The following is a 27,847-nucleotide window of genomic DNA, read 5'->3' as shown; positions in this document are numbered from 1 at the left end:
AATTCTGTTTGTATCACATGATTTAATTCGGTTACATTCCATTATCCTTGCTGTCCTTTTGTTGGTATTCGCCTTATGACGTTATTTCATGGCACTACCAGTTCCATTCAGCTAATCTTCCAAGTCTTATACCATTTCTGAAAGAATAATAATTTCATCAACAAGAACGTTTTTATTTCTTTATCCTGAACTTTAACTTATTGTCCAAATACCTCATTGGCTTCCTTTACTCCTTTCTCAATGTATGGACTACTTTTACGTAATTATTGTGCTCTTTTAATGTCCTTAGTATTCCCAGCCGCAGTCTGATTTCTCGGAAGTTATTCATAAGATTTCACTTCCTATATTTTATTTCTGCTGCATTCAGAATACCAAAGAATGTATTCCAGTCAACATCGCCAAACGCTTTCTCTAAATCTATGAATGCTTCAAACAGGTTTGCCTTTCTGTAACCTATCATCTAGGACAATTCATAGAGGCAGTGCTGACTAGTGTATTCCTCCATTGTCCTGGGACCAAACTGGTCTGGCACAAGCTCGAATTCTACCAGTTTTTCATTTTTACTTGCAATAATTCGTGCCAGCATTTGGTATCCATGACTTACTAGACTGACAGTTCTGTAATAATCACACCTGTGAACGTCTGACATCTTTTCTGGAGTTGGAAATATTGTATTGTTCTTGAAGTATGATGTTATGTCGCCTGGTTCAGACATCTACAGCTCTAGGTGGAACAGTTTTGCCATGATTTAGTATCTCAAGTATCTCAATAATCCACTAGAAAGGTTATTTCATTACAGTTAGTTGTATCAAAGATTTTTCAAATTTTTGCAGTATTGTATCTCCCATCTCAACTTCATATACTTCCACTTCCATTCCTATAACATTGTTCAGAGTTTCATTTTCTGTGTATAACACTTCTGCACATAACTTTCACCTTTCAGCTTTCCCTTCTTTGATTAGAACTGTCTTATCATATGAGCTCTTGATATTTCATACAGTTGTTTCTCTTTATCCAAAGGTCTCTCTTGTGTTTCTATAGATGGCGTTTATCTTCCCCTGCATCATTCTTACGTCTGAGGCCGTCTGTTTATCCACTATTCATTCCTGCATAGACGTTTTCCACTTTTTGTCAATCTAATCCTTAGGCGCCTATATTACATTTTGTCTGCTACATTTGCTGTAGTCTGATATTTTCTCCTTTTGTGACAGATAACGCAAACCTTCATTGAAAGAAAGAAAGTTATTTGACTGAAAAGATAATTATGACAGAAACAGTGAGAGATATGGAAGAATCGGTACCTTCAGGGCAATTCTTAAGGATTCAATTGATTTCTAACATGCTGTTAGAGGGAAAGATAACGAAGAATATGTAAAGACAGAGTGGAACACAAGACCCATATTATTATTACTATAAAAATATCAATAATATTGCTTGGGATAGAGAAGAAGTAGCTTCAAATGACTTTATTGTGGCAGATGTTAGAGATGGCTGATGACCACTCTGTTTTCGGTTTATTAGTTTGAAGAAAAGTCTTGCCTCTCTTACAGTAAAATATCTTCTCATTTATTTAAAGACTTATTACTTAAAGAAATTTTGTTTGAGTTATAGTTTATGTTTAGTACTGGAAGTCATTTTGATCTCATGTTACATGTTAGACAGAGAGGACTGATTTAATTAATGAACGATGATATCTGTAGGTAGCTCACTAATAGTTCAAAGTGCCACAAGTAGTTTCTCAGCGATGAATGTAGAAGAAATTATTTCACCTGTAATCAAAAAGCGGGCTTCATCTGTCCACGGAGAATGATCAGAGTCTATATAAGTGCATGTTCAACTCTTTGATGAGATCTGGATGATGGCTTCTGGTAGGTGTAGGATTTCATGAATCAGGAATTCGATAAATAATGATACCTGTGGAATTAATGTCGTATGTGCAGGTTCGACTGTTCTATGCATCCAGTAATCATCGATCCGAACGATCTATGGGTGTAGAAAATATTCACATGGATGAATCTGTATCTGGTTAAAGAAAAAGTATCAAACATAGGCCTTAATTTGAGGAATAAATTTCTGGGAATGTACGTTTGCAGAACAGCACTGTATGGCACTGAAACATGGACTGTGAAAAAACTGGAATAAAAGAGAATCGAAGCATTTGAGATGTGTTGCTGCACACGCCTGTTGAAACTTAGGTGGACTGATAAGGTAAGAAAAGGGGAGGTTCTGCACAGAATCGGAGTGGAAAGGATTGTGTGGAAAACACTGACAAGGAGAAGGGACAAGATGATAAGACGACTTTTAAAGACATTAGGGAATGACTTCCGTGGTACCAGAAGGAGCTGTAGAGTACCAAAACGGTAGAGGAAGACTTGAATACATACAGTAAATAACTGAGGATGTAGGTTGCAAATGCTACTCTGAGATGAAGAGGTTGGCACAGGAGAGGCATTCGTGGCTGCCTACATCAAAAGAGTCGGAAGACTGATGACTCAAAAAAAGAAAAACAGGAAAGAAAATACCATACTTCTCAAATTGACAGCTATAGTCTCCTACTCGTTTTACGTTGGCTCATAGATGGAAAATAAATCTCTGACTCCATTTACGACGTTAATACTTGCCTAACTTCCATTAAATCGAATAACTATCAATGGCTGCCGCCAAAAATAATTGTCTTACACAAAAACTGACTTCGTATTTAGGTTCAGTGCCCCATCTCTACCTAAAAGTCAGTTCTAAAATCTGATCTCCTGTAGGCCTGTACTCGTCTCAAACTCTATGCGTTATCGCCAGTTTTCCTTCTCATTCAAAGGAAACATGTTATTTGGTTGTTCTAATGTATGGGTGGTCTGCTAATTGTTTGATAAGGTGTTTTACTTTCAAACAGGAGAGTTCACATATGCAGTTTCAATTATTCCTATTATATATGTTTTTATTAATGTATCATTTTTAGCTACCTTACTGTAGCTACTTTAAATGATATTATGTATTTTACAAATTGTTGCTATATTCTGGGGTTGTTGGATGTTGTGGAAGACTTCAACACTTCACTAACTTCATCCGAGGTAAATCAGAAGCAAGTCATGTGTAGACAATTATTGTATTCTCAATTTAAATGTAGCAAAAGAGTTTTATGTTTCGTAGAATCCTTACTAACTTGGTTTAAAAGCTGTGTTGCGTGAATTCACATAAAAAGCACGAGAATTCTAATGATAAACTTTGTAAGTAAGGCTTGTCTGTAAAAATTATTGACAACATTCTAAATGTTTACGTATCAATTAATATATTTTAGTATTTTATGTCACTGCAGATCTCAGACAATGTACACAACTGCTGCAGTTGTACATCTTGCACCTTATTATGTTGTAAAAGTATTTATGAACATTTCACTTATTTTAAAACGTCTGTTAGAATTTATTGCATACACTTCCTGATATTGTAGGATAAAAAATGTAAGTCATGTGACATTACACTTGAAAACGAAATATATCACTGAATGACATGACGACAGACCTGACATTATGTGGTGTGAAATCTTAATTTATCTTACGTGTTTCTATCTTACAATTATTCTCCAAACCAGTCTCAGGACTGAAGACCACAACAACAACAACATATTAATTAGAACATAATATGTCCCTCACCATAATCAGGTTGAAACACAGAAATACTGTGTTAACAGTGGAAATGAAATCACAGTTTAAAAACAGACATTGTTAATGAAATAGTGATGGTGTGATTTCCAAGTGGTAGCATGTGGTTGAAAGAGAGTCGAGGATAGACGATGTCGAAACAAAGCTATTATATCAGTAGGAAACATATCAGCTATGTAAGAAAGAGCTTCGTCAACAGGGACCATCCTCGACTTATTTTCAATGGGTAGCCCTCTAAGCCCTGCAATTGCTAATCTATTTATGGAATTTTTCGCACAACAGGTGCTGCAATCAGCCATAAAAGCCCTTTGAAATGGTATCGATATGTGGATGACACCTTTGTGATATGGAATCATGCTGAAGAGGAACTGAGTGATTTTTTGGTGCACATAAACAGTTTCAATCCAAAGGTACAATTCACCATGGAGAAAGAGAGTAATGGACAACTAAATTTTTTGGATGTATTGGTTATTAAACGGGCAGATGGGACTTTAGGGCACAAGGTATATAGGAAAGACACACACACCGACCGTTTCCTACATAAGAATTCGAATCATCATCCTAGGCAGAAGAGAGGAGTCATAAAAACTTTAGTGGACAGAGCTAATAACATCTGTGAGCCAATTTACTTCCAAGATGAATTAAGCCATTTGAGAACAGGTTTTAAGAGAAATAGGTACACTGACAAGGAAATAGATCGAGCACTCAGCCCTAGAAGAAAAGTGTCCGAAAATACACGACAACAACAACCGTCGGCTGGAAAAGGTTTTCTTCCATTTATTCATAACATCACGGACCGTATTGGTAAAGTTTTGGCCAAGTTTCAAGTGGAGACAATCTTTCGACCTACCAAGAAAATTAGTGAAAGTTTAAGATCGGTGAAAGACGCATGACACCCCTTAGCTACCCCAGGTGTGTGTAAAATTCCGTGTAGCTGTGGCATGGTTTATGTTGGAACAACTAAAAGGAGTGTTAATACCCGCCTAACGGAACACAAAAGGAACTGTAGACTGCGACAAATTGACAAATCAGCTGTAGCGGAACACGTTTTCAACGACGGTGATCACGAAATAAAATTTAGTGAGACAAACGTGATAGCTAGGACCTCACATTATTATGCTCGCATGTATAGAGAAGCTATAGAGATCTACAAGCATGCAAAAAATTTTAATAGAAAAGAAGAAGGATTAAAACTAGACAAGATGTGGCGGTCGACTTTGTATCAACAAAGTGACAATCGATTACCTGTAATCGTGAGAGATGGCACTAGCCAGAAATAGTTTTAACGTCGGAAGCACGTGACGAGTGGTGGCGCCATCTAAGCACTCTATATAAGCGGGACCACCAGCGCCTAAAAGCCTGTCGCCGACTCGCCTCAGAAGATGTTGCCCGCAGTAGGCAACGAAACGTCAGGAAGGAGTACAGGTTGTATATATGGACCACGGCAATTCAGCATGGAAGTTTTAATTAATGATGACGCCGGCCATGAAAGCTTACACGATAACTATTGCAGTGTTGCGTGTTCTACATGTCATCAAAATATTCAATAATCGTTTAGCTCTATCTTGATACACTTTTTCCTATTCTGCATGTTTCATATTTATTTGTTCTTTCGTTGACGATGTACTCCTTTCCCAACTAGCGTAGTTCCTCTCTTTCTAATTTGCAGAAATCATTGATTTATTGCTTACAATCAATATACATTTTAGAACATCAGCACAGTTTCTAAAGTCTTCCATATATTGTTATATGGCAAGCTAAAAGCAATAAAACATTTTACTGCAGAAACTGGAAAAATATTTGAATTTAAGATCAACAATACTCATACCATGGTTTCAGGTACATCTGCTACTGATATTTAGCATAATTTGGTAGTTATATGCCTCACAAATTGTGTTTTGCTTCTTTGGTTGAATTTTGCAAAGTTTTCTGTAGCCCATGTAAATTTGTATTCATTTTTATGCTCCTTTCTCCTAGATGGATAGAAATACAGTAGGACTAAAGAATATCTTTGTGTTCAGTTTTTAATAAATATGCTGCTTATTACATGGGAAAGTCATTTCACACAGACCATCATGTCTGGTGTCATGATTTCTTTATTCAAATGTAAAAGCAATAACTGGCATTGTACAATTATAGGGTCAGTAGCAGAAGTACCAGTGTCAAACTGTTAACAGTACTTGTTACTCTTTTACCTGTTTATTACTCACTATTTTTACATATTTAGGAACCTTATCACGTAAATGCAACAGAGTTAGAAGAAATTTTGTGTTCTGTCTTTAGTTATACAGATTTTCTTGAATTGCTTAGGGAAATGCTTTTCAAGATATTTATTACAGATGTCATTTACCACGTGTAATGTGGATATTTTATTTCTATAACAAAATTGGTATCCTGAAAAAGAGTATCTGTAATATTTTCTTTTGCATTGGTCTGTTTTCTGTTGTCGAAAAAGAAATCTTTAATGGAAAAAGTTTATTTTACCTTTTGACATTCTATTTCTCCAGGTAATAAACTATTTATTTCAGGGAATATGTGACTACAACAGCACAACATTCCTTAAAAGAAATCAACAAATGTCATTTCTGTCTGTAGAGCAATTACCATTACCTTACTATTCTCTGGTATTGTCTTGTCAGTTTACAATCATCTGTTCAAAGCAAGGAAACTTAGCAAATTACATGTAGAGCATCTTCTTCTGTTTATAGTCAGGTATGTATAAGGCTGATTTGATAAGTGGACTGGTGTCATTTTACATGTGGGGTTTACTCTCCTGAGATTCAGACGATTAGTTCTATTTCAGTTTGATTCCTTCATGTCCAGAAATAGTGTTTATGTGAACTATCGTTTGGAAGACATGCTAAAGACTAGATCCCCTTAGTCAACCAGTTCAAAAGTCACAAGCAGGCAGTAGCATCCCACTCCCAACGGTATGATATCTGGTAGAACAGCATAGTGTTGAAATTAATCCTCTGGTTAAAGGGTTTCATTCGTTGCCAATATACTAAACCAATGTATCATACAGTCATAGATTATTTTCTTGATACAGCAAAGCTAATCTGGAAACTTGTGAAGTTGTGATAAACTCAATGGTAAACAATTTCTTCTTAATCTCTTGTATATCATATAATTGTCATTCATAATATTTTTCACCAATTGTATGTTCTGTGATCGAACTGCTGTTCTATCATTGATATGTGATTATTCATATTTGTGCACTTAAGTATCTCAGAAGTTGTTAAGAAAAGTCACATATTTATAAGTAAGGCTGTGTTTGGGGTTTTATTTCAGATGCTTATACAAAACGATACCTTCATATATTAATGAGCAGTTTGTTTATTCGGATGTGTGGACACTCTGGTAGTATACTAACAATAGTTATAGTTAGCATACATTAATTTTCTGGTCCCTCTGGAAATAATGATCATATTTATTTTAATTTTAGTAGCAGATCTCTATGCTGCTTTCGCTCAATGAACATTATTTGTATCAGATGGTAACACATATGATTATAACAAATACAAAAGACATAGTTGACCATTGGGTCTAATGAGAGCTTCAAAAAAAGTGACTGTCATAGTTTCTGAATTTCAACCTGTTGTCTTAAATCATAATAATAAAACTTATAGAAATGGTTTAAATACTCTCAGATGAAACATGTATTCTATTAATCCAGTTCATTGACTCAAGAAACAGAAAGATTATTTCTTACATACAACATAAGGAACTCCTTAGACACTTACATTCTTGGCATATTCTGTCAAATACCCGGCTGACTGTCGCAAAGTTGGCACCATTTCAGAGTAAGTTTTAGAAGGGTATTTTCGAAGTTTGATGAATGCATTTTGTGAAGGTTCTGTTCGTCATGAAAACTTATTCATTTACTTTTTAGAAATTATTTAGTCAAACTGTACAGGTTCATGGATAGCTGACATACCATAACAGACTAGATCTTACTATGATACATACATTAACGTTATTCAGAATTCGTGTTAGGGTGACCTCCATGGCTCACATTTCCCTGTTTGTTTATGGTTCCGCTTATCATGAGTACTGACAGCGGAATAAATAGTCAGAAGCAACAAAGTATTGACATGTACAGCTTAACAATGTTCTTCCAGACTGCCTTTCAAGTAATGCTGTGGGAGTTGCAACAGGACTTTCAGACTGCCAAGACGATGGCTGTTTCTCTCGCATTTGCCAGTCTGCATCGGCTGCTACTGGTAGGGAGCCTCGCCCCTCCGCTTTCTCTTTCTAAGGCTTATGTACTGTCTTTAGACATTTGTTCTGTAACAGTGGTAGCTTACTGAAATTAATGGCCACCCAGAATCTAGTAAGACCCGAATTCTTAATCTATATACTGCCATTGGATTGTGAATTCCTTGCTTCATTTATTTAAAAATTTGATTAAAGGTAAATTAATACTTATAAGTTGATATAGTTGCAGTGATCTGGATTCCGTATGGTTTAAGAAACAAAATATGGCGGATATAACACCAGGAATCAGGACAGAATATACCTACCCTTACCTAGTGGCTATCATTCTTGTAGAATGTAATTCACTAGGTTGTCATTTTGTAATAGTACTGAATGTCACTTCCAGAGGAGCAGATCTCATCCTTATATTCCACTTAGTTATGAAATAATTCGATACTGAGTTCAAATATATATTCTAGGTAAAGAAGAGTGAAAAAGAAACAGAATCTTTTCAAACTGAAGAAATTATTCCATTTTACATTTTTTCCAAAATTCTGCAGAAAAAACTTGTGTGCTGTTGGAGATAGCCTAACAATTTATACAATGATCATACAAAATTCATCTGCAATCTTCATCCCACAAATTTAACAAATTCACAATATCACACTGGAATCCCCATTTCAGTACAAATGTAAGATCATCATTGCAAGGCAATAAAATCCTCTCACTTGTTAAACAGTTTCAGTCTCTGAAGGATTCAGAGCAGTTTTTCTATTCTGAGGTTATTATCTTAACATTAAACATGTAACTCGTTCTTATAAAGCAGCAATATTTGTTTGGTCTGCTCTTCTGTCAATCTGCTGGTACTCGTGGATACTATGTAAGCAATATCTTCTTCATGATTATCTTCAGAGCAGTTTTTCTACATGTAAAGTTACCATGTTTACATTGAAATATGTCATTCATTCTTCTCAAGCGGTTGCATGTATTTAGTCAACTCTCCTTTCAAGCTGCTGCTATTCATGGGTACCATGTAAGCAGTATATTCTTCCTTATCACTTAGCAGTTATTTTGCTGTTAAGCATGAAATGAAGGTAAAGTTGCATCAAATATGTTGTGAAACCTGATTTTTATGGGTTTCACTTATCATAGAATTTGAACCTGCATTAGGAAATTCATTATCGCTATATTCGTCCCTTTATATACTACCAGTCATTATTAAACATATTGATAAAGCACCATAGGTTAAGGAATTTAGTTAATTCTTCCATCATGGATGAGGTGGTTAACTAATACTGAAGTTCTCATGTTTTCTTGTTCAGTTTTCTGTATTTCATATGTGCTTTGATCACCATAAGTAAACCAAAGACAGTAAAAGTTAAGAAAATAGTCTACCAAATACAGAGAATATCCTATTTAATAATGAATTTTCGGATCAACGTTGGATTAAATGGGTTTCATATTTTCAGTTCATGTCTGTAATGTTATTCAGATTATGTAGGAAATACAAATGGAAACACATTTCAGTTTAGATTAAGAATTCGGACCATGCAAGATCTCGTTTATTCACCTATTCCATTTGGCAAAAAAATGAAATCATTACATTTACTCCCATGTATATAATACTCTCTACCTCTTTACCTTTTCTAGTAGCATCTAGTTCTACCTATTTCTCTTGTTATCTCGGTGTTTCCATTGCACGTTAGTGCATTACTTGTGAGATGTCCCTCTGTAGCATTGAGAAGTAGTTAGCTCCCAGTCGACTACACAGATTTCTCATTAGTTTTCTTACTTGGGCATATCAATTTGCTGACAATTCATTGTTTCAACTTTTCTCCTAAATGCACGATATCTTTCGCAATATTTATTTCTTTGTATTATATTACATCATTTTCTACTTTTGTGTATTCTAATCTACATGCTTTAACCTAGCTTTCTACTTTAACTAATTACATTATCTGTTCTGAATTGATCTTTTCCTTTGCTAACAAAGATGGAATAGTGTTTAATTTATTTGCAGCATTTCACTTATACTCACAGAGTAATAGGTAACCTTAGTTTATATTAAAGAAGAAATATAGTTTATTTATTAACAACCTTGATTCTGCTTAGCAAAATGTTGCACGTTCAATACTATGAGCAGCACTGATGTGTCTCATTGTGTAAGTATAATTTTTAGCTTTCTTGTTCTACTTCCTCTCGCCAAACAATTTTCCTGAGCAGTTCTGTTCTGTGTGGGCTACATTTCATTTATGCATTACTATGATGAATCCATCATAATATATTAATAATTTCCACTGCAACAAAATCTCATTTAGAATGTTATGTTGTTTGTGTACACTATATACTCCACGCTTCTGTGTCATCTTATTTGTGAAATTTAATGTGTGATTGTGATGATTAATCTGCAGACAGCAAAAAAACGCTGAATGCAACTGTTCTTCCATGTGTTATTTGTATTGCAATAATGAAGATGTAGAAAGTTTCGCAGTAGACAAACCATTTTGTGCTTAACATGCCAATATACTAGATAGTGTTTTTAATGACATTTCACTCTTGCTTATGAATGTCATATTTATTAGAATGAAAATATGATAGTCAAACTTTTGTGTATTGTAATGCATAACATTTTAATCTTTCGGACAATCTTATAGACGTAATGACATGGACATGTGCTTCATCTTACAGAGAAGAAAGTGAAAAAAGGCATGCGTTTTCGTCAGGGATCCTAATACAATAACTTAATCCCAAAGTAATGGCAGTATAAATATAGAGATTTGTTGAAATGAAACTTGAGTTACCATGACAGAATTAGAGATCTACACACAAGAATGAAATTAATATTATAAACTTAGCAAAAACAGACAGATACATTTCACATCTAGGAAATCACATGAAGGAAAACTGAATGCATTTGCAGGCATTTGGGTTCTAGCATGAGAGACTGTGGAGTTTTTAGAAAACTCAATACAATATGCATACATCTTCCAATTAACTATTGAGTGAGAGTGATGAGTTGGATGAAAATACTAATATTACATTAGGTAGAATCAAAGGTAAAGAAACCAGAATGGCGAGTAGGAACTACCGAGTACCCATCATACACTAACAGCAATACTAGTCGGATCTTAATACCATTTCAGTTTGGTTTGAGGTACATACCAATGTTTCTCTGGAGGTAAATAGTTACACTGCACATAAATAATAAAGATCTCAGCTAGAGTGCGGCAGTACTGGAAGATTTAAGCGTAGGCAGATGTTACGGGCCTGGTGCATCAATCTCCCTTTTCTGAGACATGGTCTGGTTTAGCGCCACTCATGTTAGGGTCGTACGGATATCCTCGCTGCTGCAATGACTGACCTGGATACCCACACTGCAGCAGTCTGAATCTGTGACTGATACAGCAATCCTCCCTTGTGAATAAAACATACAGTCATAGGCACCCAGCTTCTGCCAGGATAGCTGTAAAGGCGAGACAGTTACACCTAGTGATGATGCAACTGGCAGGGGCGCCAAATGGATGTCTACCAGCGTTATGTACGACAGAGGCTGAAATGGGTTAAGGTCCATAACTTGGGGTCAGTGGGAAGCCAATCGATGGGGAAGCGCGCTGAATGGTGGCGAAAGTGTACTGCGATCTGTGATGCCAATAGCAGGAACTGTTCAGGCTGTGGCTGTGGTCTATCCTTGAAGTTATATCAATGTTGTAGTTTCCACACGCTGGTATTTCACGGAAGAAACACCCATCTGATAATGTTTGCGCTGGAATGGGCATCTGGGCATGAAATGCGTCACGTTGTGTGCATGCTGCTTTCTCTGACTGCAGTTATGTGGACCACTGACACCAGTGTCATAATGGGTACCAGTCGGAATGAGAAAAATGGGCCCACTGGGTAGCGGCAGGGCGGTGGACAGTTCTGATGCGGTAGAAACCGTCGCGGAGATTGGGTCATCGTGGGTGCGAATGACTGTGCTCACGAGTGTTGGGTGTAACCGTGTGTTTTCGCCTAGTGTTACCGATGACAGCATTCTTACTGGCCCTGAGATGTCACCAGTTACATGTTGCAGTCAAGTGTGTTTTTGCAGTCGCATGCAAGCATCCAACGTGGGTGCCTTCTTTGTCACCAGAACATGAAGCAGAGGTTTGAGTGTGGGTTTCACTGTTTCTCCGTGTGTTGCTATATTACTGGTAGGATGGGGTGACTGGCGTTTAAGGGAATGCAGTAGCTTAGCCAGATGCTTTCTAACAATGGCTGTAAGCTAAAAACGGCTGATAAATAGAGGGGGAGCTTATTAGTAGGGTTCCTCGCACTACTGCCAACATTTTTCTAGGCGAAAAGTATCCTTTGTAAACTGAGCCTGTAAAAGACAACAGGTGAACGTGCCAACCTCTTTATAGTGATGGGACAGGTTTGCATAAAGTAAAAAAAAAAAATGGTTCAAATGGCCCTGAGCACTATGGGAGGCAACATCTGTGGTCATAAGTCCTCTAGAACTTAGAACTACTTAAACCTAACTAACCTAAGGACATCACACACATCCATGCCCGAGGCAGGATTCGAACCTGCGACCGTAGCAGTCGTGCATAAAGTAAAACATTTCGAAAACTCAGATGATACTGTAGAAGACTTAATATGTAATTTTTATATAGAATTATTGACAGACTTATCTGACTGAAAACATGTTACTTATTTTTGTCTAAATGCCGATGTGCGAGATTTGTAGGCAAGATAGGGTATCTGTTCAAATAGCTCTGAGCACTATGGGACTTAACATCTATGGTCATCAGTCCCCTAGAACTTAGAACTACTTAAACCTAACTAACCTAAGGACATCACACAACACCCAGTCATCACGAGGCAGAGAAAATCCCTGACACCGCCGGGAATCGAACCCGGGCGTGGGAAGCGAGAACGCTACCGCACGACCACGAGCTGCGGACAGGGTACCTGTATTCTTTCATATGATGTCTAGTGAGTCACTGTCGAACTGAGGATCATTAGGCACTCAGGAACAGAGCTTACGGTTTTACTTTGGAGCTGTTATTTTTTCAATGTTGCAAATTTTTGCTCCAAATAGCTCTGTCAGTAGTCTACTAGCAGATCAAATTTCACTCCAAGTATGTATGCAAATTTTTCAAATTGCATATACTGTCTCATTGGTAGTGGCTTGTTTATTATTTTAAAGTAAGTGCTATACAGACATTCCAGAATAATAAAAAGAAATTTCTTGAACATTATCCCGTGCTAAATATCAGTATAGAAAACCATTAATTTCCACTTATGGTAATTCTAGGATACTGAAAATGTTTTAGTTCATTATTTTGTCATCATTACATGGTGGATTACAACGATTAACAGTTAGACTCTGATGAAAAATTGATTTGTGTCAATTAGGCCAATATATTATCATAGTCAAGTCAGTGATGGTTCCTGACGACACATTAGCCGTTATTTTCCAAACAGCCCGTTTTGCAGGCCCATGTTTACTGAAATCATTTTGGTTCTACGAGAAATATACCTTCTCCTATATACACTATATGATCAAAAGTATCCTGACACCCCCAAAAACACAGGTGTTTCATATTAGGTGCATTGTGCTGCCACCTACTGCCAGTTACTCAATATGAGCGACCTCCGTAGTCATTAGATATCATGAGAGAGCAGAATGGGCGCTCCGCAGAACTCACGGACTTCGAACGTGGTCAGGTGATTGGGTGTCACTTGTGTCATACGTCTGTACGCGACATTTCCACACTCCTTAGCATCCCTAGGTCCACTGATTCCGATGTGATAGTGAAGTGGAAATGTGAAGGGACACTTACAGCACAAAAGTGCGCAGGTCGACCTCATCTGTTGACTGATGGAGACCGTCGACAGTTGAAGTGGGTCGTAATGTATAATAGGCAGACATCTATCCAGACCGTCACACAGGAATTCCAGTGCAAGTACTGTGACAGGTAGGCATGATGTGAGAAAACTTGGATTTCATGATCAAGCGGCTGCTCATAAGCCACACACCACGCCGCGAAATGTCAAACGTCGCCTCGCTTGGTGTAAGGAGCGTAATCATTGGAAGATTGAACAGCGGAAAAACGTTGTGTGGAGTAACGAATCACGATACACACTGTGGCGATCCGATGGCAGGGTGTGGGTATGGCAAATGCCCGGTGAACGTCATCTGCCAACATGTGTAGTGCCAGCAGTAAAATTCGGAGTCTGTGGTGTTGTGGTGTGGTCGTGTTTTTGATGGAGGGGGCTTGCACGCCTTGTTGTTTTGCGTGGCACTATCACAGCACAGTCTAAAATGATGTTTTAAGCACATTATTGCTGTGGAAGAGCAATTGAAGGAAGGCGATTGCATCTTTCAACACGATCGAACACCTGTTCATAATGAACGGCCTGTGAGGGTGTGGTTACATGACAATAACATCCCTGTAATGGACTGGCCTGCACAGAGTCCTGACGTGCAACCTATAGAACACCTTTGGGATGTTTTGGAACGCCGACTTCGTGCCAGGTGTCACCGACCGACATCGATACCTCTCCTCAGCGCAGCACTGCCTTTCTCCAAGTAACCTTCCAGAACCTGATTGAAGATATACCTGGGTAGTGGAAGCTGTCATCAGGGCTAAGAATGGGCCAATATCGCACTGAATTCCAGCATTACCGATGGAGGACACCACGAACATGTAAATCATTTTCAGCCAGGTATCCGGATACTTTTTATCACATGGTGGAAGTTGGCATTAAAGCGACGTTAATTCCTGACGATACATATCTATCCGACAAACAGCAGCCGTCCAGTACCATGTAATGGGTTCTGCTGACAGAGCATGTAAGTAAATAGAGTGGCCCTTGGAAAGCGCGAGGTGTGACAAGCTTCCCGGCCCTCTGGGTACCCACAGCCACAGAGATACTGGTTGCTGCACGTAGCTTGTATCGTACGATACACAGCGAGTGAAATAGCAAGTCGTCTGCTCTTCCTAAAAAAATGTTTTATGTAGATGAAGTAAAACATCATCTGTCTCTGTATGTAGTTTCCCAGTAAAATTTTTACTTTTCGCATACGAAATAAAAATCAATTTTTCGGGACTCTCACTTGATCTTTCCGATTTGATTTTGAACAAACTATTCGGTAAGGAAAGAAAGTGTTCTTCTGCATCTTATAGCCACAAATCGCAACTTGATAAGGAACTCGGTTTCTTCTCGTTATGACCCATAGTTACTGTGATACTTCAAAGCGAAGTGCTATAGAGCGCATATTTTGAAAAGTCTGCAGTGACAAATGTTCTCGCTGGCCACTTTACATTTTGTACGTTTTGTGCCATACATTACTGTATACGAAATGTAGCAAACACATCGAAATTGTTTTCGACGGTGGGAGCAGAACAACATCTCTTTCCATCATTGAGGAAATAAGTGATATAAACTGATAAGGCAAAACATTATGATGTCCACAACTCGTGGCCTAGTGGATAGCGCTGCTGCCTCTGGATCACAGGGTCCTGGGTTCGATTCCCGGCCGGATTGGGGATTTCCTCTGCCCGAGGAATGGATGTTTGTGTTGTCCTCATCATTTCATGATCATCATCGTCATTCGTGACTGTGGCTACATTGGATTGTGTCAGAATTGGACTGTGTAAAAATTGGGACTTCGTACAGGGAACTTTGAGCGCCCCACAAACCAAACATCGTCAAAATATTATGACCAATGTTTGCAGGAGAGCTTCTGTAAAGTTTGGAAGGTAGGAGACGAGGTACTGGCCGAAGTAAAGCACATTTGTGTTGACAATACAGACGACGAAGTTTTTCTGGTGAATAAACACCCTGTAATGCAGGAGTTCCGTGTTGGTTGGACGTGAAATGGGATGCTGATGCAGTACTCACAACGATGTACGAAGTGGGCGGCCACAGCATGCCTCCCGCCCCGCCCATTCCCCCCAGGTGTGAGTGGAAGGCTTATCTCAATGTCGGGTCCCGGGGCTGTTGGTGACAGACCAGGGGTGGTTACAGGTGCGGGATCCACCTCTATGGGCGTAGGGCCCTCTGCTGGAGGTTCTGCCTGGGGTCAGAGGTGGGGAGAGGAGGATTGTCATCTCCAAGGGCCGACAGCCCTGGAGATGGCAGAGGAGCCAGCAGTGGACCACACTGGTGGCGAAGCTGGTTGGTATACTTCCAGCATACTGTGCCATCGTTGAGAGTGACTGCCGCCATAGCGTGGCTGATGAGTGATGAGACCATGGCAGGGACCCACCAGGTACAATTCCAGGTGAACACCATCGCCTAGACCAGATCCTGCAGAGAATAATGGAGCCGTGTCGAATGCAGAGGAGATGGGTGTGGAGAAGATGGAAACAGGAGAAACGAGGGGACCAATGAGGGTTACCGTGAAGTTTTTCAGCTGGGGATGATCCATCCTGAACAGTGGATCGGTAGGAGCAAAGAAAGATGGTAAGGATGTCGTCCAGGGAGTGTTGGTGACGCAATTTTGACATCTGGACTTTGAATGTACGGACAAACCGTTTGGCTAATCCATTAAGGGCACGATGAAAGCAGTATGAATCAACTGGATGCCTTGAGAGGTGCAGAAGGAGGTAAATTCAGCAGATGTAAATTGAGGGCCATTGTCGGTCACCAGCATCTCCAGAAAGCCCTCAATGGCAAATACGCAGAAACAGCTTGGATGGTATGGGCGGAAGTTGTGGAGGACATGTGGGCGAAATAAGGAAACCCGCTGATTGTGTCCCTAAGGAAAAGCCAGGAGGAACCAAGGAATGGGCCCAAGTGCAAATGGGACCAAGGAGAAGGAGCAGGAGGCACAGGAACAGGTGGCGAGGGTCGCCTACTGGTGCTATTGACAAGAGGGACATGAGGCCACCATGTGGATGATAGCAACATCCATCCCTGTCCAGTAGACATGCTGGTGGGCAAGCCATTTTGTCAGGACAATCCCCCAACAACCGACATGCAGGAGCTCCAAAGCCCACTGGTGGAGGGAGGGTGGCAGCACAACTTGCCAACGATCATTATCACCTAAGATGGGAGGCAGGGGGGGGGGGGGGGGGGCAGCGGTGCCAGTAGGCACAGACCTCTGGCTGCAGCAGCCGACGATGATCTGACAGCCACCCATGCTGAATGTCAGGTCGTCTGCCATACCATGTGACAAATGGTTCAAATGGCTCTGAGCACCATGGGACTCAACTTCTCAGGTCATTAGTCCCCTAGAACTTAGAACTAGTTAAACCTAACTAACCTAAGGACATCAGAAACATCCAAGCCCGAGGCAGGATTCGAACCTGCGACTGTAGCGGTCTCGCGGGTCCAGACTGCAGCGCCTAGAACCGCACGGCCACTGCGGCCGGCACCATGTGACATACAACTACCTTGGCATCCAGCAGTAAGTCGGCTACTGCCTCAGCAGAGGCGTCATCCAGTTTGAAACAGGCAATCGGGTCAGCATCGAACTCTGGGTCGGCGGCCACCGGGAGATGAGAGAGCAGATCTGCAGTGACATGGAGAGCTGTGGCCCAAAAACGGATGTCGTAGGAATATTCCATTAGGAACAATGCCCAGTGCTGGAGGCAGTGAGCAGTCCTCGTGGGGATGGCGGCCATAGCGCTAAACAATGAGACCAGAGGCTTGTGGTCGGTGTATAAGGTGAAGCGTCGGCTGTAGAAGAAATTGTGGGATTTCTTAAACCCAAAGATAATGGTCATGGCCTCCTTCTCAATTTGGCTGTAAGGCTGAGCCAGGGATAGCGTTTTGGAGACGAAGGCCACTGGGCGCTCGACTCCATTGATGATGTGAGGCAAGATAGTCTGACGCATCAGCAGCCAAGGTGAGAGACTTGCTGGGGTCATAAGAGGCGTCAGGCGAGAAGACTTTAGATAGCAGAACACCCTATCACAAGCCAGCGACCGGACCCAGGGAACATTGTTATGGAGGAGGTGGTGAAGTGGTACTGCCAGAGCTGCGGCTTGTGGGATAAAATGGCGGCGGTAATTGAGTTGACCTGGGACTGACTTGAGCTGGGAGATGTCCTTTGGAAGTGGCAGCAGTTGAATAGCCTCGACATACTGGGGCGTCGGTTGAATGCCATTAGCGCTCAAAATATGGCACAGGTAGGTCACCTGAGGAACAAAAAAAGACATCATGTTATCATGTGTGATGAAATAAAAAATCAAAAATGACCAGACCCAGGACTCGGTGTCCAAACACATCAATGTCTGCAGCTCGTGGTCTAGTGGCTAGCGTTGCTGCTCTGTATCACGGGGTCCTGGGTTCGATTCCCGGCTGGTTGCGATTTTTCCCTGCCCACGGACTGGGTGTTTGAGTTGTCCTCATCACTTCATTGAAATCATTATAATTCGTGACAGAGGCTACACTGGACTGTGAAAAAAAATTGTAGTGTGTGAAAATTGGGACTCTGTGCGGGCACTGATGACCACACATTTGAGTACCCCACAAAACAAATATCATCAAACACATCAACAGAGGAAGATAGTCTGACGCACTCTCACACATCAGCAGAAAAGGTGAGAGGCTTGGTGGGGTTATAAGAGGCGTCAGTACAGCAGACCAACTGTTGTGTCAGTTCGGCAACGGCGAATGGTTTGCATGTAACATTGAGTGCTCTGCTTGGAGGAAACCAGCTCCAACGTATCAAGTGTCAACTATCAGATATTACATCCATTACTGTCCATTACTGTCCATTAAAATTGCTACATCAAGAAGAAATTCAGATGATAAACGGGTATTCATTGGACAAATATATTATACTAGAACGGACATGTGATTACATTTTCACGTAATTTAGGTGCATAGAACCTGAGGAATCAGTACCCAGAACAACCACCTCTGGCCGTAATAACGGACTTGATATGCCTGGGTATTGGGTCAAACAGAGCTTGGATGGCGTGTACATGTACAGCTGCCCATGCAGCTTCAACACGATACCACAGTTCATCAAGAGTAGCGACTGGCGTATTGTGACGAGCCGGTTACTCGGCCATCATTGACCAGACGTTTGCAATTGGGGAGAGATCTGGAGAATTTGCTGGCCAGGGCAGCAGTCGGACATTTTCTGTATCCAGAAAGGCCCGTACAGGACCTGCAACATGCGGTCGTGCATTATCCTGCTGAAATGTAGGGTTTTGGAGGGATCGAATGAAGTGTAGAGCCACGGATCGTAACACATCTGAAATGTAAAGTCCACTGTTCAAAGTGCCGTCAAAGCGAACAAGAGGTGACCGAGACGTGTAACCAACGACACCCCATACCGTCACGCAGGGTGATACGCCAGTGTCGCGATGACGAATACACCCTTCCAATGTCCGTTTACCGCGATGTCGCCAAACACGGATTCGACCATCATGATCCTGTAAACAGAACCTGGATTCATTCGAAAAAATGACGTTTTGCCATTCGTGCACTCAGTTTCGTCGTTGAGTACACCATCGCAGGCGCTCCTGTCTGTGATGCAGCGTCATGGGTAACCACAGCCATGGTCTCCGAGCTGATAGTCCATGCTGCTGCAAACGTGGTCGAACTGTACGTGCAGATGATTGTTGTCTTGCAAACGCCCCCATCTGTTGACTCAGGGATCGAGACATGGCTGCACGATCCGTTACAGCCATGCTGATAAGATGCCTGTAATCTCGACTGCTAGTGGTACGAGGCCGTTGGGATCCAGCACGGCGTTCCGTATTACCCTCTTGAACCCACCGATTCCATTTTCTGCTAACAGTCATTGGATCTCGACCAACGCGAGCAGCAATGTCGCGATACGATAAAGTGCAACGTCGATAGGCTACAGTCTGACCTTTATCAAAGTCGGAAACGTGATGGTACGCATTTCTCCTCCTTACACGAGGAATCACAACAACGTTTCACCAGGCAATGCCGGTCAACTGCTGTTTGTGTATGAGAAATCGGTTGGAAACTTTCTTCTTGTCCGCACGTTGTAGGTGTCGTCACCGGCGCCAACCTTGTGTGAATGCTCTGAAAAGCTAATCACTTGCATATCACAGCATCTTCTTCCTGTCGGTTAAATTTCGCGTCTGTAGCACGTCATGTTCGTGGTGTATCAGACACGTCCGAAAGAACAGACGTCACGCGTTCGTGTAACTGTCAAGTAATTGTAATCGGACTATATGCTCTGCGATTCTACTACGTAGAAGGTTTTTGAGCTATGCACACGTCTGACAACCCAATCTGTACGCTCGGTGGTTTGTTAACAGTGTGCAGCTGAATCATGTCGAAATGGGCAGTTCGCGGCGTCTGTCCCCTCTCTGATACCTTGTCGCTCCGTTTCACCAGTGTGCGGTCGCCAAATAAAGGTCAGGTGTAGGGAGCAGTAAACGGAGGTTGGACGCGTGACTCTGGCAAACTGAGGCGTTTTGTGGCAGGCCAGAGCGCAGCGGCGCAGTCGGCCAGGCGACCGCCGTAATCGGCCTTGCGGTAATGGGCTCAGTCTGTCCCCCTCCCCCACCTCCCCCCGCCATCAAACCCGCCCCCTCTTCCGTTTTTGAGCTGTGCCGGCGGTCAGCCAGGCGCGGCCAATCGGCTTAGGGCCCCTCTGTCCGGCCGGCGCTTGCTGCCGTATCGTATCAGCTCTAATTAAAGCTGCCGACCGCGTGACAAAGAGGGCTCAGCGGCGCTGCTAATGGACGCCACCGATGTGTGTGTGTGTGTGTGTGTGTGTGTGTGTGTGTGTGTGGGCGTGTGGCGGACCCAACGGCTGTCGGGTGGCGAGGGACTCGGCGGCCGCGTCTGGCAGGGTTAGGGGGAGACCGGCGCCCAATAGGTTGGAGGCATGTCGATGCGCTGGAGTTAAGGAAGAAATACTGGCGCCGATCGCCCCGTCCATTTCGCCCTTCCTGGCCCACTCAGAGAGAGCGACGCTGGCGCCAGTCTAATCGGAGGGGAAAATATCCGGTCAGAAGTCACACGAGCTGAACAAAACGCAGGAGCAGCAGCTGCTGCTAACCTGTACTTCCTCCACTCATTTCTGTCTGACCCGCCTTCGCAGATGACAGCATGCTAAATGCATGCAATTAGCTACACTGCGCAATACAGTTAGAGGGTAATCAACTGCGAACGTCTTCCAGAGCACGTGTATTACCTGCTCCCGGCATGATAAATTTCGACGCTCACCGCGCGGTTATCACCAGTGGCGCCTTGCAGCAGTGACAGCAGCATCTACCACCACCTGATGAATTTCTTGACGCAATAATTTACCAACAGCCGTATGTATTGTAGAAATTTATTTTATGAACTTCTTACGTGGTTCCAGTTTCGGCATTACATTGATGCCATCTTCAGGCCCCACACGTCATAGTCGTAAAATCGCTATACACGGAAGGAGCCATATAACTGGATCTGCGAATCAAATCGTTATGCAACAGCTCTTCGTGGCCACACGACACGGACAACGGACAACGAAGACCACCTGATGATGTCGAGGAGTTGCATAGATGAAATATGGGCCGAGTTACTCAATACGATCCGGCGGCCAACCCGAGAAGCGTATTTGCAACACATTCGTCGGGAAAGCATGAAAAGTCACATCTGGTACCTCTACAGGGAGGAGATGGCCAACGACATATGTGAGTTTGACAAGTTACGTAATAAGAGAGGTAGACTGCTACGCACTATGGCGTTTTTATTGAGATGCCGTGATAAGCAAACTGTCCCAACGATTGCTAAATTTAAAAAAAAAGTGGTTCAAATGGCTCTGAGCACTATGGGACTTAACATCTGAGGTCATCAGTCCCCTAGAACTTAGAACTACTTAAACCTAACTAACCTAAAGACATCACATACATCCATGCCCGAGACATGATTCGAACCTGCGACGGTAGCGGTCGCGCGGTTCCAGACTGAAGCGCCTAGAACCGCTCGACCACTGCGGCCGGCCGCTAAATTTAAACGTCATATTGAATCTGCGGCCGCTGTTGGAATTAAACGACGGGCAAGTGCAGCCCTAGTGAGAGTGAGGGTACTTTGTACAGGACGGGAACTGCACATGAAGATCCGTTCGAAACTCTCACTGTTATCCTGGTATTGGGTAGATAGCGCCACCTGGGCGCTAGCTGACTGGTCAGAAACAACAATACAAGGTTCGCTAAATGTCAAAGTATTCTCGTCTCGAGACCAAACCGCAAGAAGGGAAAGCACCACGTCGACACACAGTGTTTAACCTCACGGACAGAATCCTGGACGACGCAGCTGTTGCAATTCTCGAGAAAGTTTGAACTATGCACCAACACCACGGACGGTTCCAATTCGAGATGTCATATCTGGCATACAACAGGCAATTTTGAAGATTTAGAGTGTCGTTGCAGAAGAGATTAGGAGGGACATCTGCCCAATTTTAACACGAGCCCCACCAAGAAAGTTCTACATCAGCTGAGCAGACAGGAACGCTCTACCAAGCCGAAGAGCGGACAAAGAACTCGTCATTTTACCTGCCGACAAGGGGAACGTCACCGTCCTTTTCTCAAGAGTCGAATACAACAGTAAGATGGAGGCTCAGCTCGACGACCCTGTCTATCGCAAGCTAAGAGAGGATCCGACTGGCGAAATCCAGAGAAAGACATTAGATCTTCTGAGGAAGAGTTCTATTCTTTCAAAAGTGACTAAGAGCCTACGCCAACAGGCCGCAGTTTCCTCAAGACTCTACGGCCTATCGAAGATACATAAGGGTGGGACTCCTCTTTGCCCAATAGCGAGCAACATTGGAGCTCCTACTTATTTTCTGGTCAAACATCTTACTGTACTGTTGGGACCTCTCATAGGCAAGGGTGATCACCGTATCTGGAATTCAGAGACTTCATAGGGCGCCTGAAGACACTTAAGTTACAAGCGTCCGATATTTTGGTTAGTTTTGATGTTGTATCTTTTTTTACGGAAGTGCAGGACTCGTTAGAGCTTATCAGCAGCCAGTTTGAGAAAGACATTGTGGCCTTATTTAAACATGTGCTTACCTCAACTTATCTCTTATTCAGTGACCAGAATTTTGAACAAGTGGACGGTATTGCCATGGCAAGTCCTCTGTCTCCCATGGTGGCCAACTATTTTATGGAAGACTATGAGGAAAAAGCACTGCAGTCGGCAAGTCTCAAACCTTCATGCTTCTGGCGGTATGTAGACGATACATTTGTGGTGTGGCCCCACGGAATAGAGACAATTCCTGTGTTCCTCCGGCATCTGTATTCGCTCTATCCCAAAGTACAATTCACAATGAAAGTGGAAAATGATGGCATTTTACCATGCCTGGACGTCGTGGAATAAAAGGTGATGCTACACTGGGACATAGCGTCTATCTCAAATCAACTCATACGGAGCTATATTGCCAGGCCACAAGTTGTCATCAACCTGAGCTACGCGGTAGTGTCTTAAGCTATTTACTGCATAGAGCACATGTGGTCTCAGATGCCGACAGTCTATCTGGTGAGGTACAACACATAAGGACGGTATTCCAACATAATGGCTATTCCGATTGGCAGATCGCTATGCATTCCGTTCTAAGCAAATTCGAAGCAGGGATATAAATGAAGATGCGGAGGCATTCACTGCAACAGTATTCTTGTCTTGTTTGGCGGCATGTCTTCAAGAATAGAAAGAATCCTCAAAAGGCACGACATCAAATGTGTTTTCGGCCACCAGAAAAATTGAGGAATTTATTGTGCTCGGTCAAAGACGCCCTTAGCCTTAGGAAACGTGACGTGTATAAAATCCCATGCCAATGTGGAAAATCTTATATTGGGCCGTGCAAGAAAGTTGCATGGAACACCATCGTCATACGCGCCAGGGACAACCTGATAAATCTGCAGTAGCTGAGCACTGCCTGGACACGGGACATCGTATGTTTTAAGGAAAGACTGAAATGTTATCCTCAGCGTCATCTTTCTGGGACTGTGTTCTTAAGGAGGCCACACATATCCGTACGGCGGACAATCTTATCAACAGGGATGCAGGTTTTTCAAGCAAGAGCCGCCTGGAATCCAGCACTGGCCGCCATTAAATCAAAACTGGGAAAACAAGAACTTCTGATTCATCACGCGACGCAACGCACTACTGAGATTTAATTCAGTCTTTAACCACAGGAGCGTCCGGCAGCACAGTCATTGCCCAAGGCGCACGCGCGGTTGGCCTTTAAGACGCTCCTAGAAGGGGGCACCAGCAGCGCCGCTTTCCTCCAACTACGAGCACCTTACCGCGCACGCGTATTGCCTACTCCTGGCATGATAAACTAACAGTGGCAGCAGCAGCTACCACCACCTGATGATGTCGAGCAGTTGCATCGATGAAATATTGTGCGACTTGCACAACACGATCCGGCGGCAAACCCGAGAAGCGTAGTCACAGATGCCAACCATTTCGAAATTCCGTAATTGTCTCCCACTACGACGCAAAGGATTGAAATGTGCCCTCAAAGGTGGCTGCAACATTTCCCTGTAACGGTGCAAATATATGGTGCTCTGCTACGTTACTCACGGGCTACGCTTCAAACACCAAGGTGCCGACACATGCGGGAAAAAAGCCCACAATTCAGAACTTGATGTGAGGTGTAAAGTGGGTTAATGATGTCTCATTGGCACCATATTTCACCACAAATCTGCCCAGCACCACAGTGGATGTATCACACGAAGGTTATCGCTGTCCCTCTTACCCATATTTGACCCCTTCTCTGCGATAAAGTACAACAAGCGTTGAAACCCAGAGGATTTCTTCTGGGTTGCAGAGGAAAACATTTCAGTACAATCTCCGCTCAAAATTCACACTAATAAGCCTCATGGGCTGGTATATAGGCCATTAGTGAAACCTCCCACTCCTCTGGGGGTCGATTCCCAAACATTTAGCTGTCGAAGACGACAGTTTTCATTGCGATGAGCGACAGGACAGCAACGTTCTTGACAACCTATGACGCAGCTAACATCCCTCGGTCGTTTCAACACTTCTATAAGGGCATAGTGGGTCTGAAACTCAGCTGAAAGTGGCGTGTAGCGCGATCGCAGTTTTTGCTCTGGTGTTCAGAGTGGAACCACGAAATCTGAACGTGATCCAAAATAGCAAAGACTGTCTACGCTCTCGTCTTCTCGCCGTCCAGTGGCGTGATCAGAGAAGGAAGGGATAGACACGTGCGTGAATACAAAGGCAAAGGGTACGTCTAAGACACCTCAGTTTGGCAACACCCTCGGAGCCACGCTTGCACTTTCCTTGGACACTTAAAAAATGTCACTCTACAGTGACTCTAACTCATTGATTTCTAGACCGCCGTCTGATGGGCAGTCATTTCGACACACCTCAAGTGAGTGGTGCCACGTCTTGAACTAGCGCCTGCTGCTGTATGCGAAAGCCAAGGGCTGTCGAAGGCAATGCCTGTCATTTTCGGTCGCGAAATATATGGGTAAGGGAGGTTTCACTGACGCTCTTTGTGTCACCCGTTGAAGACTTTCCGAGTCGATTCTGATCGTAGGTGCGACTGAAATATTTCTCTCGGCCACCGATAAGAAAACCACGTGATTTCAACGGTTTATCTCTTGGTTGTGACCTCCATCAAGAGAATGGGTGAAATGTGGGTGAGAGGGGCTGTGACGACCTCCCCATAGTGTGACACGTCCAAATGGCGTCGGGCAGAACTGTGGGGTAATTTGGTGCCAATGTGGCGTAACTGACCTGCATTATACCTCACATGGACTTCTGAGCTCTGGCATCTTTTCACTTGTTTGAAGTGTTACCGAGTCATGGTCACAGGGCGCCACGCTTTTGCACCATTGCAAAGGAGTGCTGTAGGTGCCATTGGGCCAAATTTAAAACTTTTGCGTATTAATGGGAGGCAGTTACGGGGTTTCGAAAAAAAGTGACCCTTTAATTTTGTTGCGCAGTGTAGTACAAAAGCTAGCAAACATTGCCAAACTTTATTTTCTACATCAGCCGTATACATGTGTTACCCATGACTGAAGTGCAAATAATTCTCAGTCTTTCAAGAACAATGGGTTTCAGTAATATTTTAACCCCGAAAGTACACTTATGAACGAATCATGCTCATCTGCTTTATACTTTTTGAAACATAATACAGCATCTAATCTGCTTGCAATGAATTAAAAACATCCTTCGTACGTTTCCGAAGATACATTGCGTCAAATGGCTAAGCAAAGGTGACGAAGTACCCGTAAATTAAGAGCCGTTGTTTCGTGAACGTGGAGTTGCGGCCGATCGAGTTCTGCGCATGTTTACTCGGGCCAATATCTGGAAAATTTTCTGATACAGATCTCAGCCTGAGCCCACCATTACGCTCCTCAAAGCAATTTAGCACGATTATGGCCTTGTGGTAGGGACATTTATCATGCTGGAAAACGTCTTCGACATCGGGGAACACATCAAGGATCGAGATGTGCAGGCGGTCTGCAATAATGTTCGCGCTGTCCGTACCTGTCATGATGTAGTCAATTACTACGGCAGATCCCGTGGTAGGCCAGGTGAAAGTCCTCGATGGCATAATGCTGCCCCCAGCAGTCTGCGTCTATGGCGCAGTGCATATTTCCAGTAGCCGTTCGTCTCACGACCGTCTTCCCGGGCACGACCATCGACGTGTGTAACAAGATACGTGATTAGCGGAACAGGCGACGTGTTTTCATTGATACTGACTGCAGTAGCAAGCGAACAGCCGACCAACTTCGTCGTTTTCGAAAAAATTGGAAATTTGTGGTAAGGTCTTATGGGACCAAACTGCTGAGGTCATCGGTCCCTAAGCTTACGCACTACTTAATCCAACTTACGCTAAGGACAACTCAACACACCCATGCACGAGGCAGGACTCGAACCTCCCACACGAGGGGGGGGGGGGGGGGGCTGCGGACCGTGACAAGGCTACCCCGCGCGGGGCCATTTTCGAGATGCTCGTTGTTAGGTACCAGGTCATAACAGTCTACCCTTTTTCTAAGTCGCTTATCTCAACGGATTTCCCCATTTGCTGCACATATCGTAACTACGCTAGAACGAATCCTCATTCGTCTCTACTACGCTTGTAAACTCCCCTTACGGCGTTGCGAGGCCGTAGTGCTACCGAGCGACATTCTATCTCGCGGTCTGCAATGATCATAAAGGCTTGCCTGATGCGTGTTTACTGTATACAGTGAGTCTGTAACTATAACACTTGAAATTGATGTGACGTTCAAAAGCTCATTATAATTTTACACAATTTTCAGTGTTTTTATCGCATCTCGCTGGGATTTGGTTTAATAGAACAGTGTCCAGGATACGAAATATTTAAAAATATTCCCAATCAACGACACTTTATTGCTAAATATATACAATCTCATTATTAATGGAAATATCTTTAATATTTCATAAATTCTACTGCATATAGACCCTCAGTATGCGGTCAGCACTTGTAATTTCCTTATCTATCGAGATAGTGAAGTAGCTTGTACAGATTTGTATCGCACTAGCCATCACAGGGCAACCTTATTTTTATCCAAAAAACATCACAAAAGACGCTTGTCATTAAGTTGAGATTTGAAGCTTCGGTCTCCCGGTGATAAATCTAAAAATGGTTCAAATGGCTCTGAGCACTATGGGACTTAACATCTGTGGTCATCAGTCTCCTAGAACTTAGAACTACTTAAACCTAACTAACCTAAGGACATCACACACATCCATTCCCGAGGCAGGATTCGAACCTGCGACCGTAGCAGTCGCGCGGTTCCCGACTGAGCACCTAGAACCGCTAGACCACCGCGGCCGGCGGTTATAAATCTCTTCGCTATTTTAATAGAAACACTTCACTCTCCTCGTTAACATGCGTTTACGGTTTTATTTTTCTAATCTATCTGTTGCAACCAATTAGTACAGAGTATTTCATGTACGAATACCGTAGACGTTTAATATTATGAAAAACTAAAAACACATTGGTTCACATTAATTTATGTGACTGAGAATTCATTCTTTGTCTCCATTTTAATTTATTTTATCATGAAACGTTTTTC

At 42.7% G+C, this 27,847-nt stretch overlaps 1 protein-coding gene across 1 annotated transcript in view; it reads left to right on the top strand.

Annotated features, from left to right (window-relative positions):
• Positions 1–27,847, top strand: part of LOC124804792 (acetylcholine receptor subunit beta-like 2) — a 308,830-nt gene that overhangs the window by 246,490 nt on the left and 34,493 nt on the right. The window contains exon 10 of the mRNA XM_047265120.1: positions 7,775–7,876. Within this exon, the coding sequence (XP_047121076.1) occupies positions 7,775–7,876 (102 nt within the window). The remainder of the gene's footprint in view (positions 1–7,774; positions 7,877–27,847) is intronic.

Source organism: Schistocerca piceifrons, chromosome 7 (assembly GCF_021461385.2).
Source record: "Schistocerca piceifrons isolate TAMUIC-IGC-003096 chromosome 7, iqSchPice1.1, whole genome shotgun sequence".
Classification (NCBI taxonomy): domain Eukaryota; kingdom Metazoa; phylum Arthropoda; class Insecta; order Orthoptera; family Acrididae; genus Schistocerca; species Schistocerca piceifrons.
Note: the sequence above shows the minus strand (reverse complement) of the source record. Positions and strands in the feature narration are given on the sequence as shown.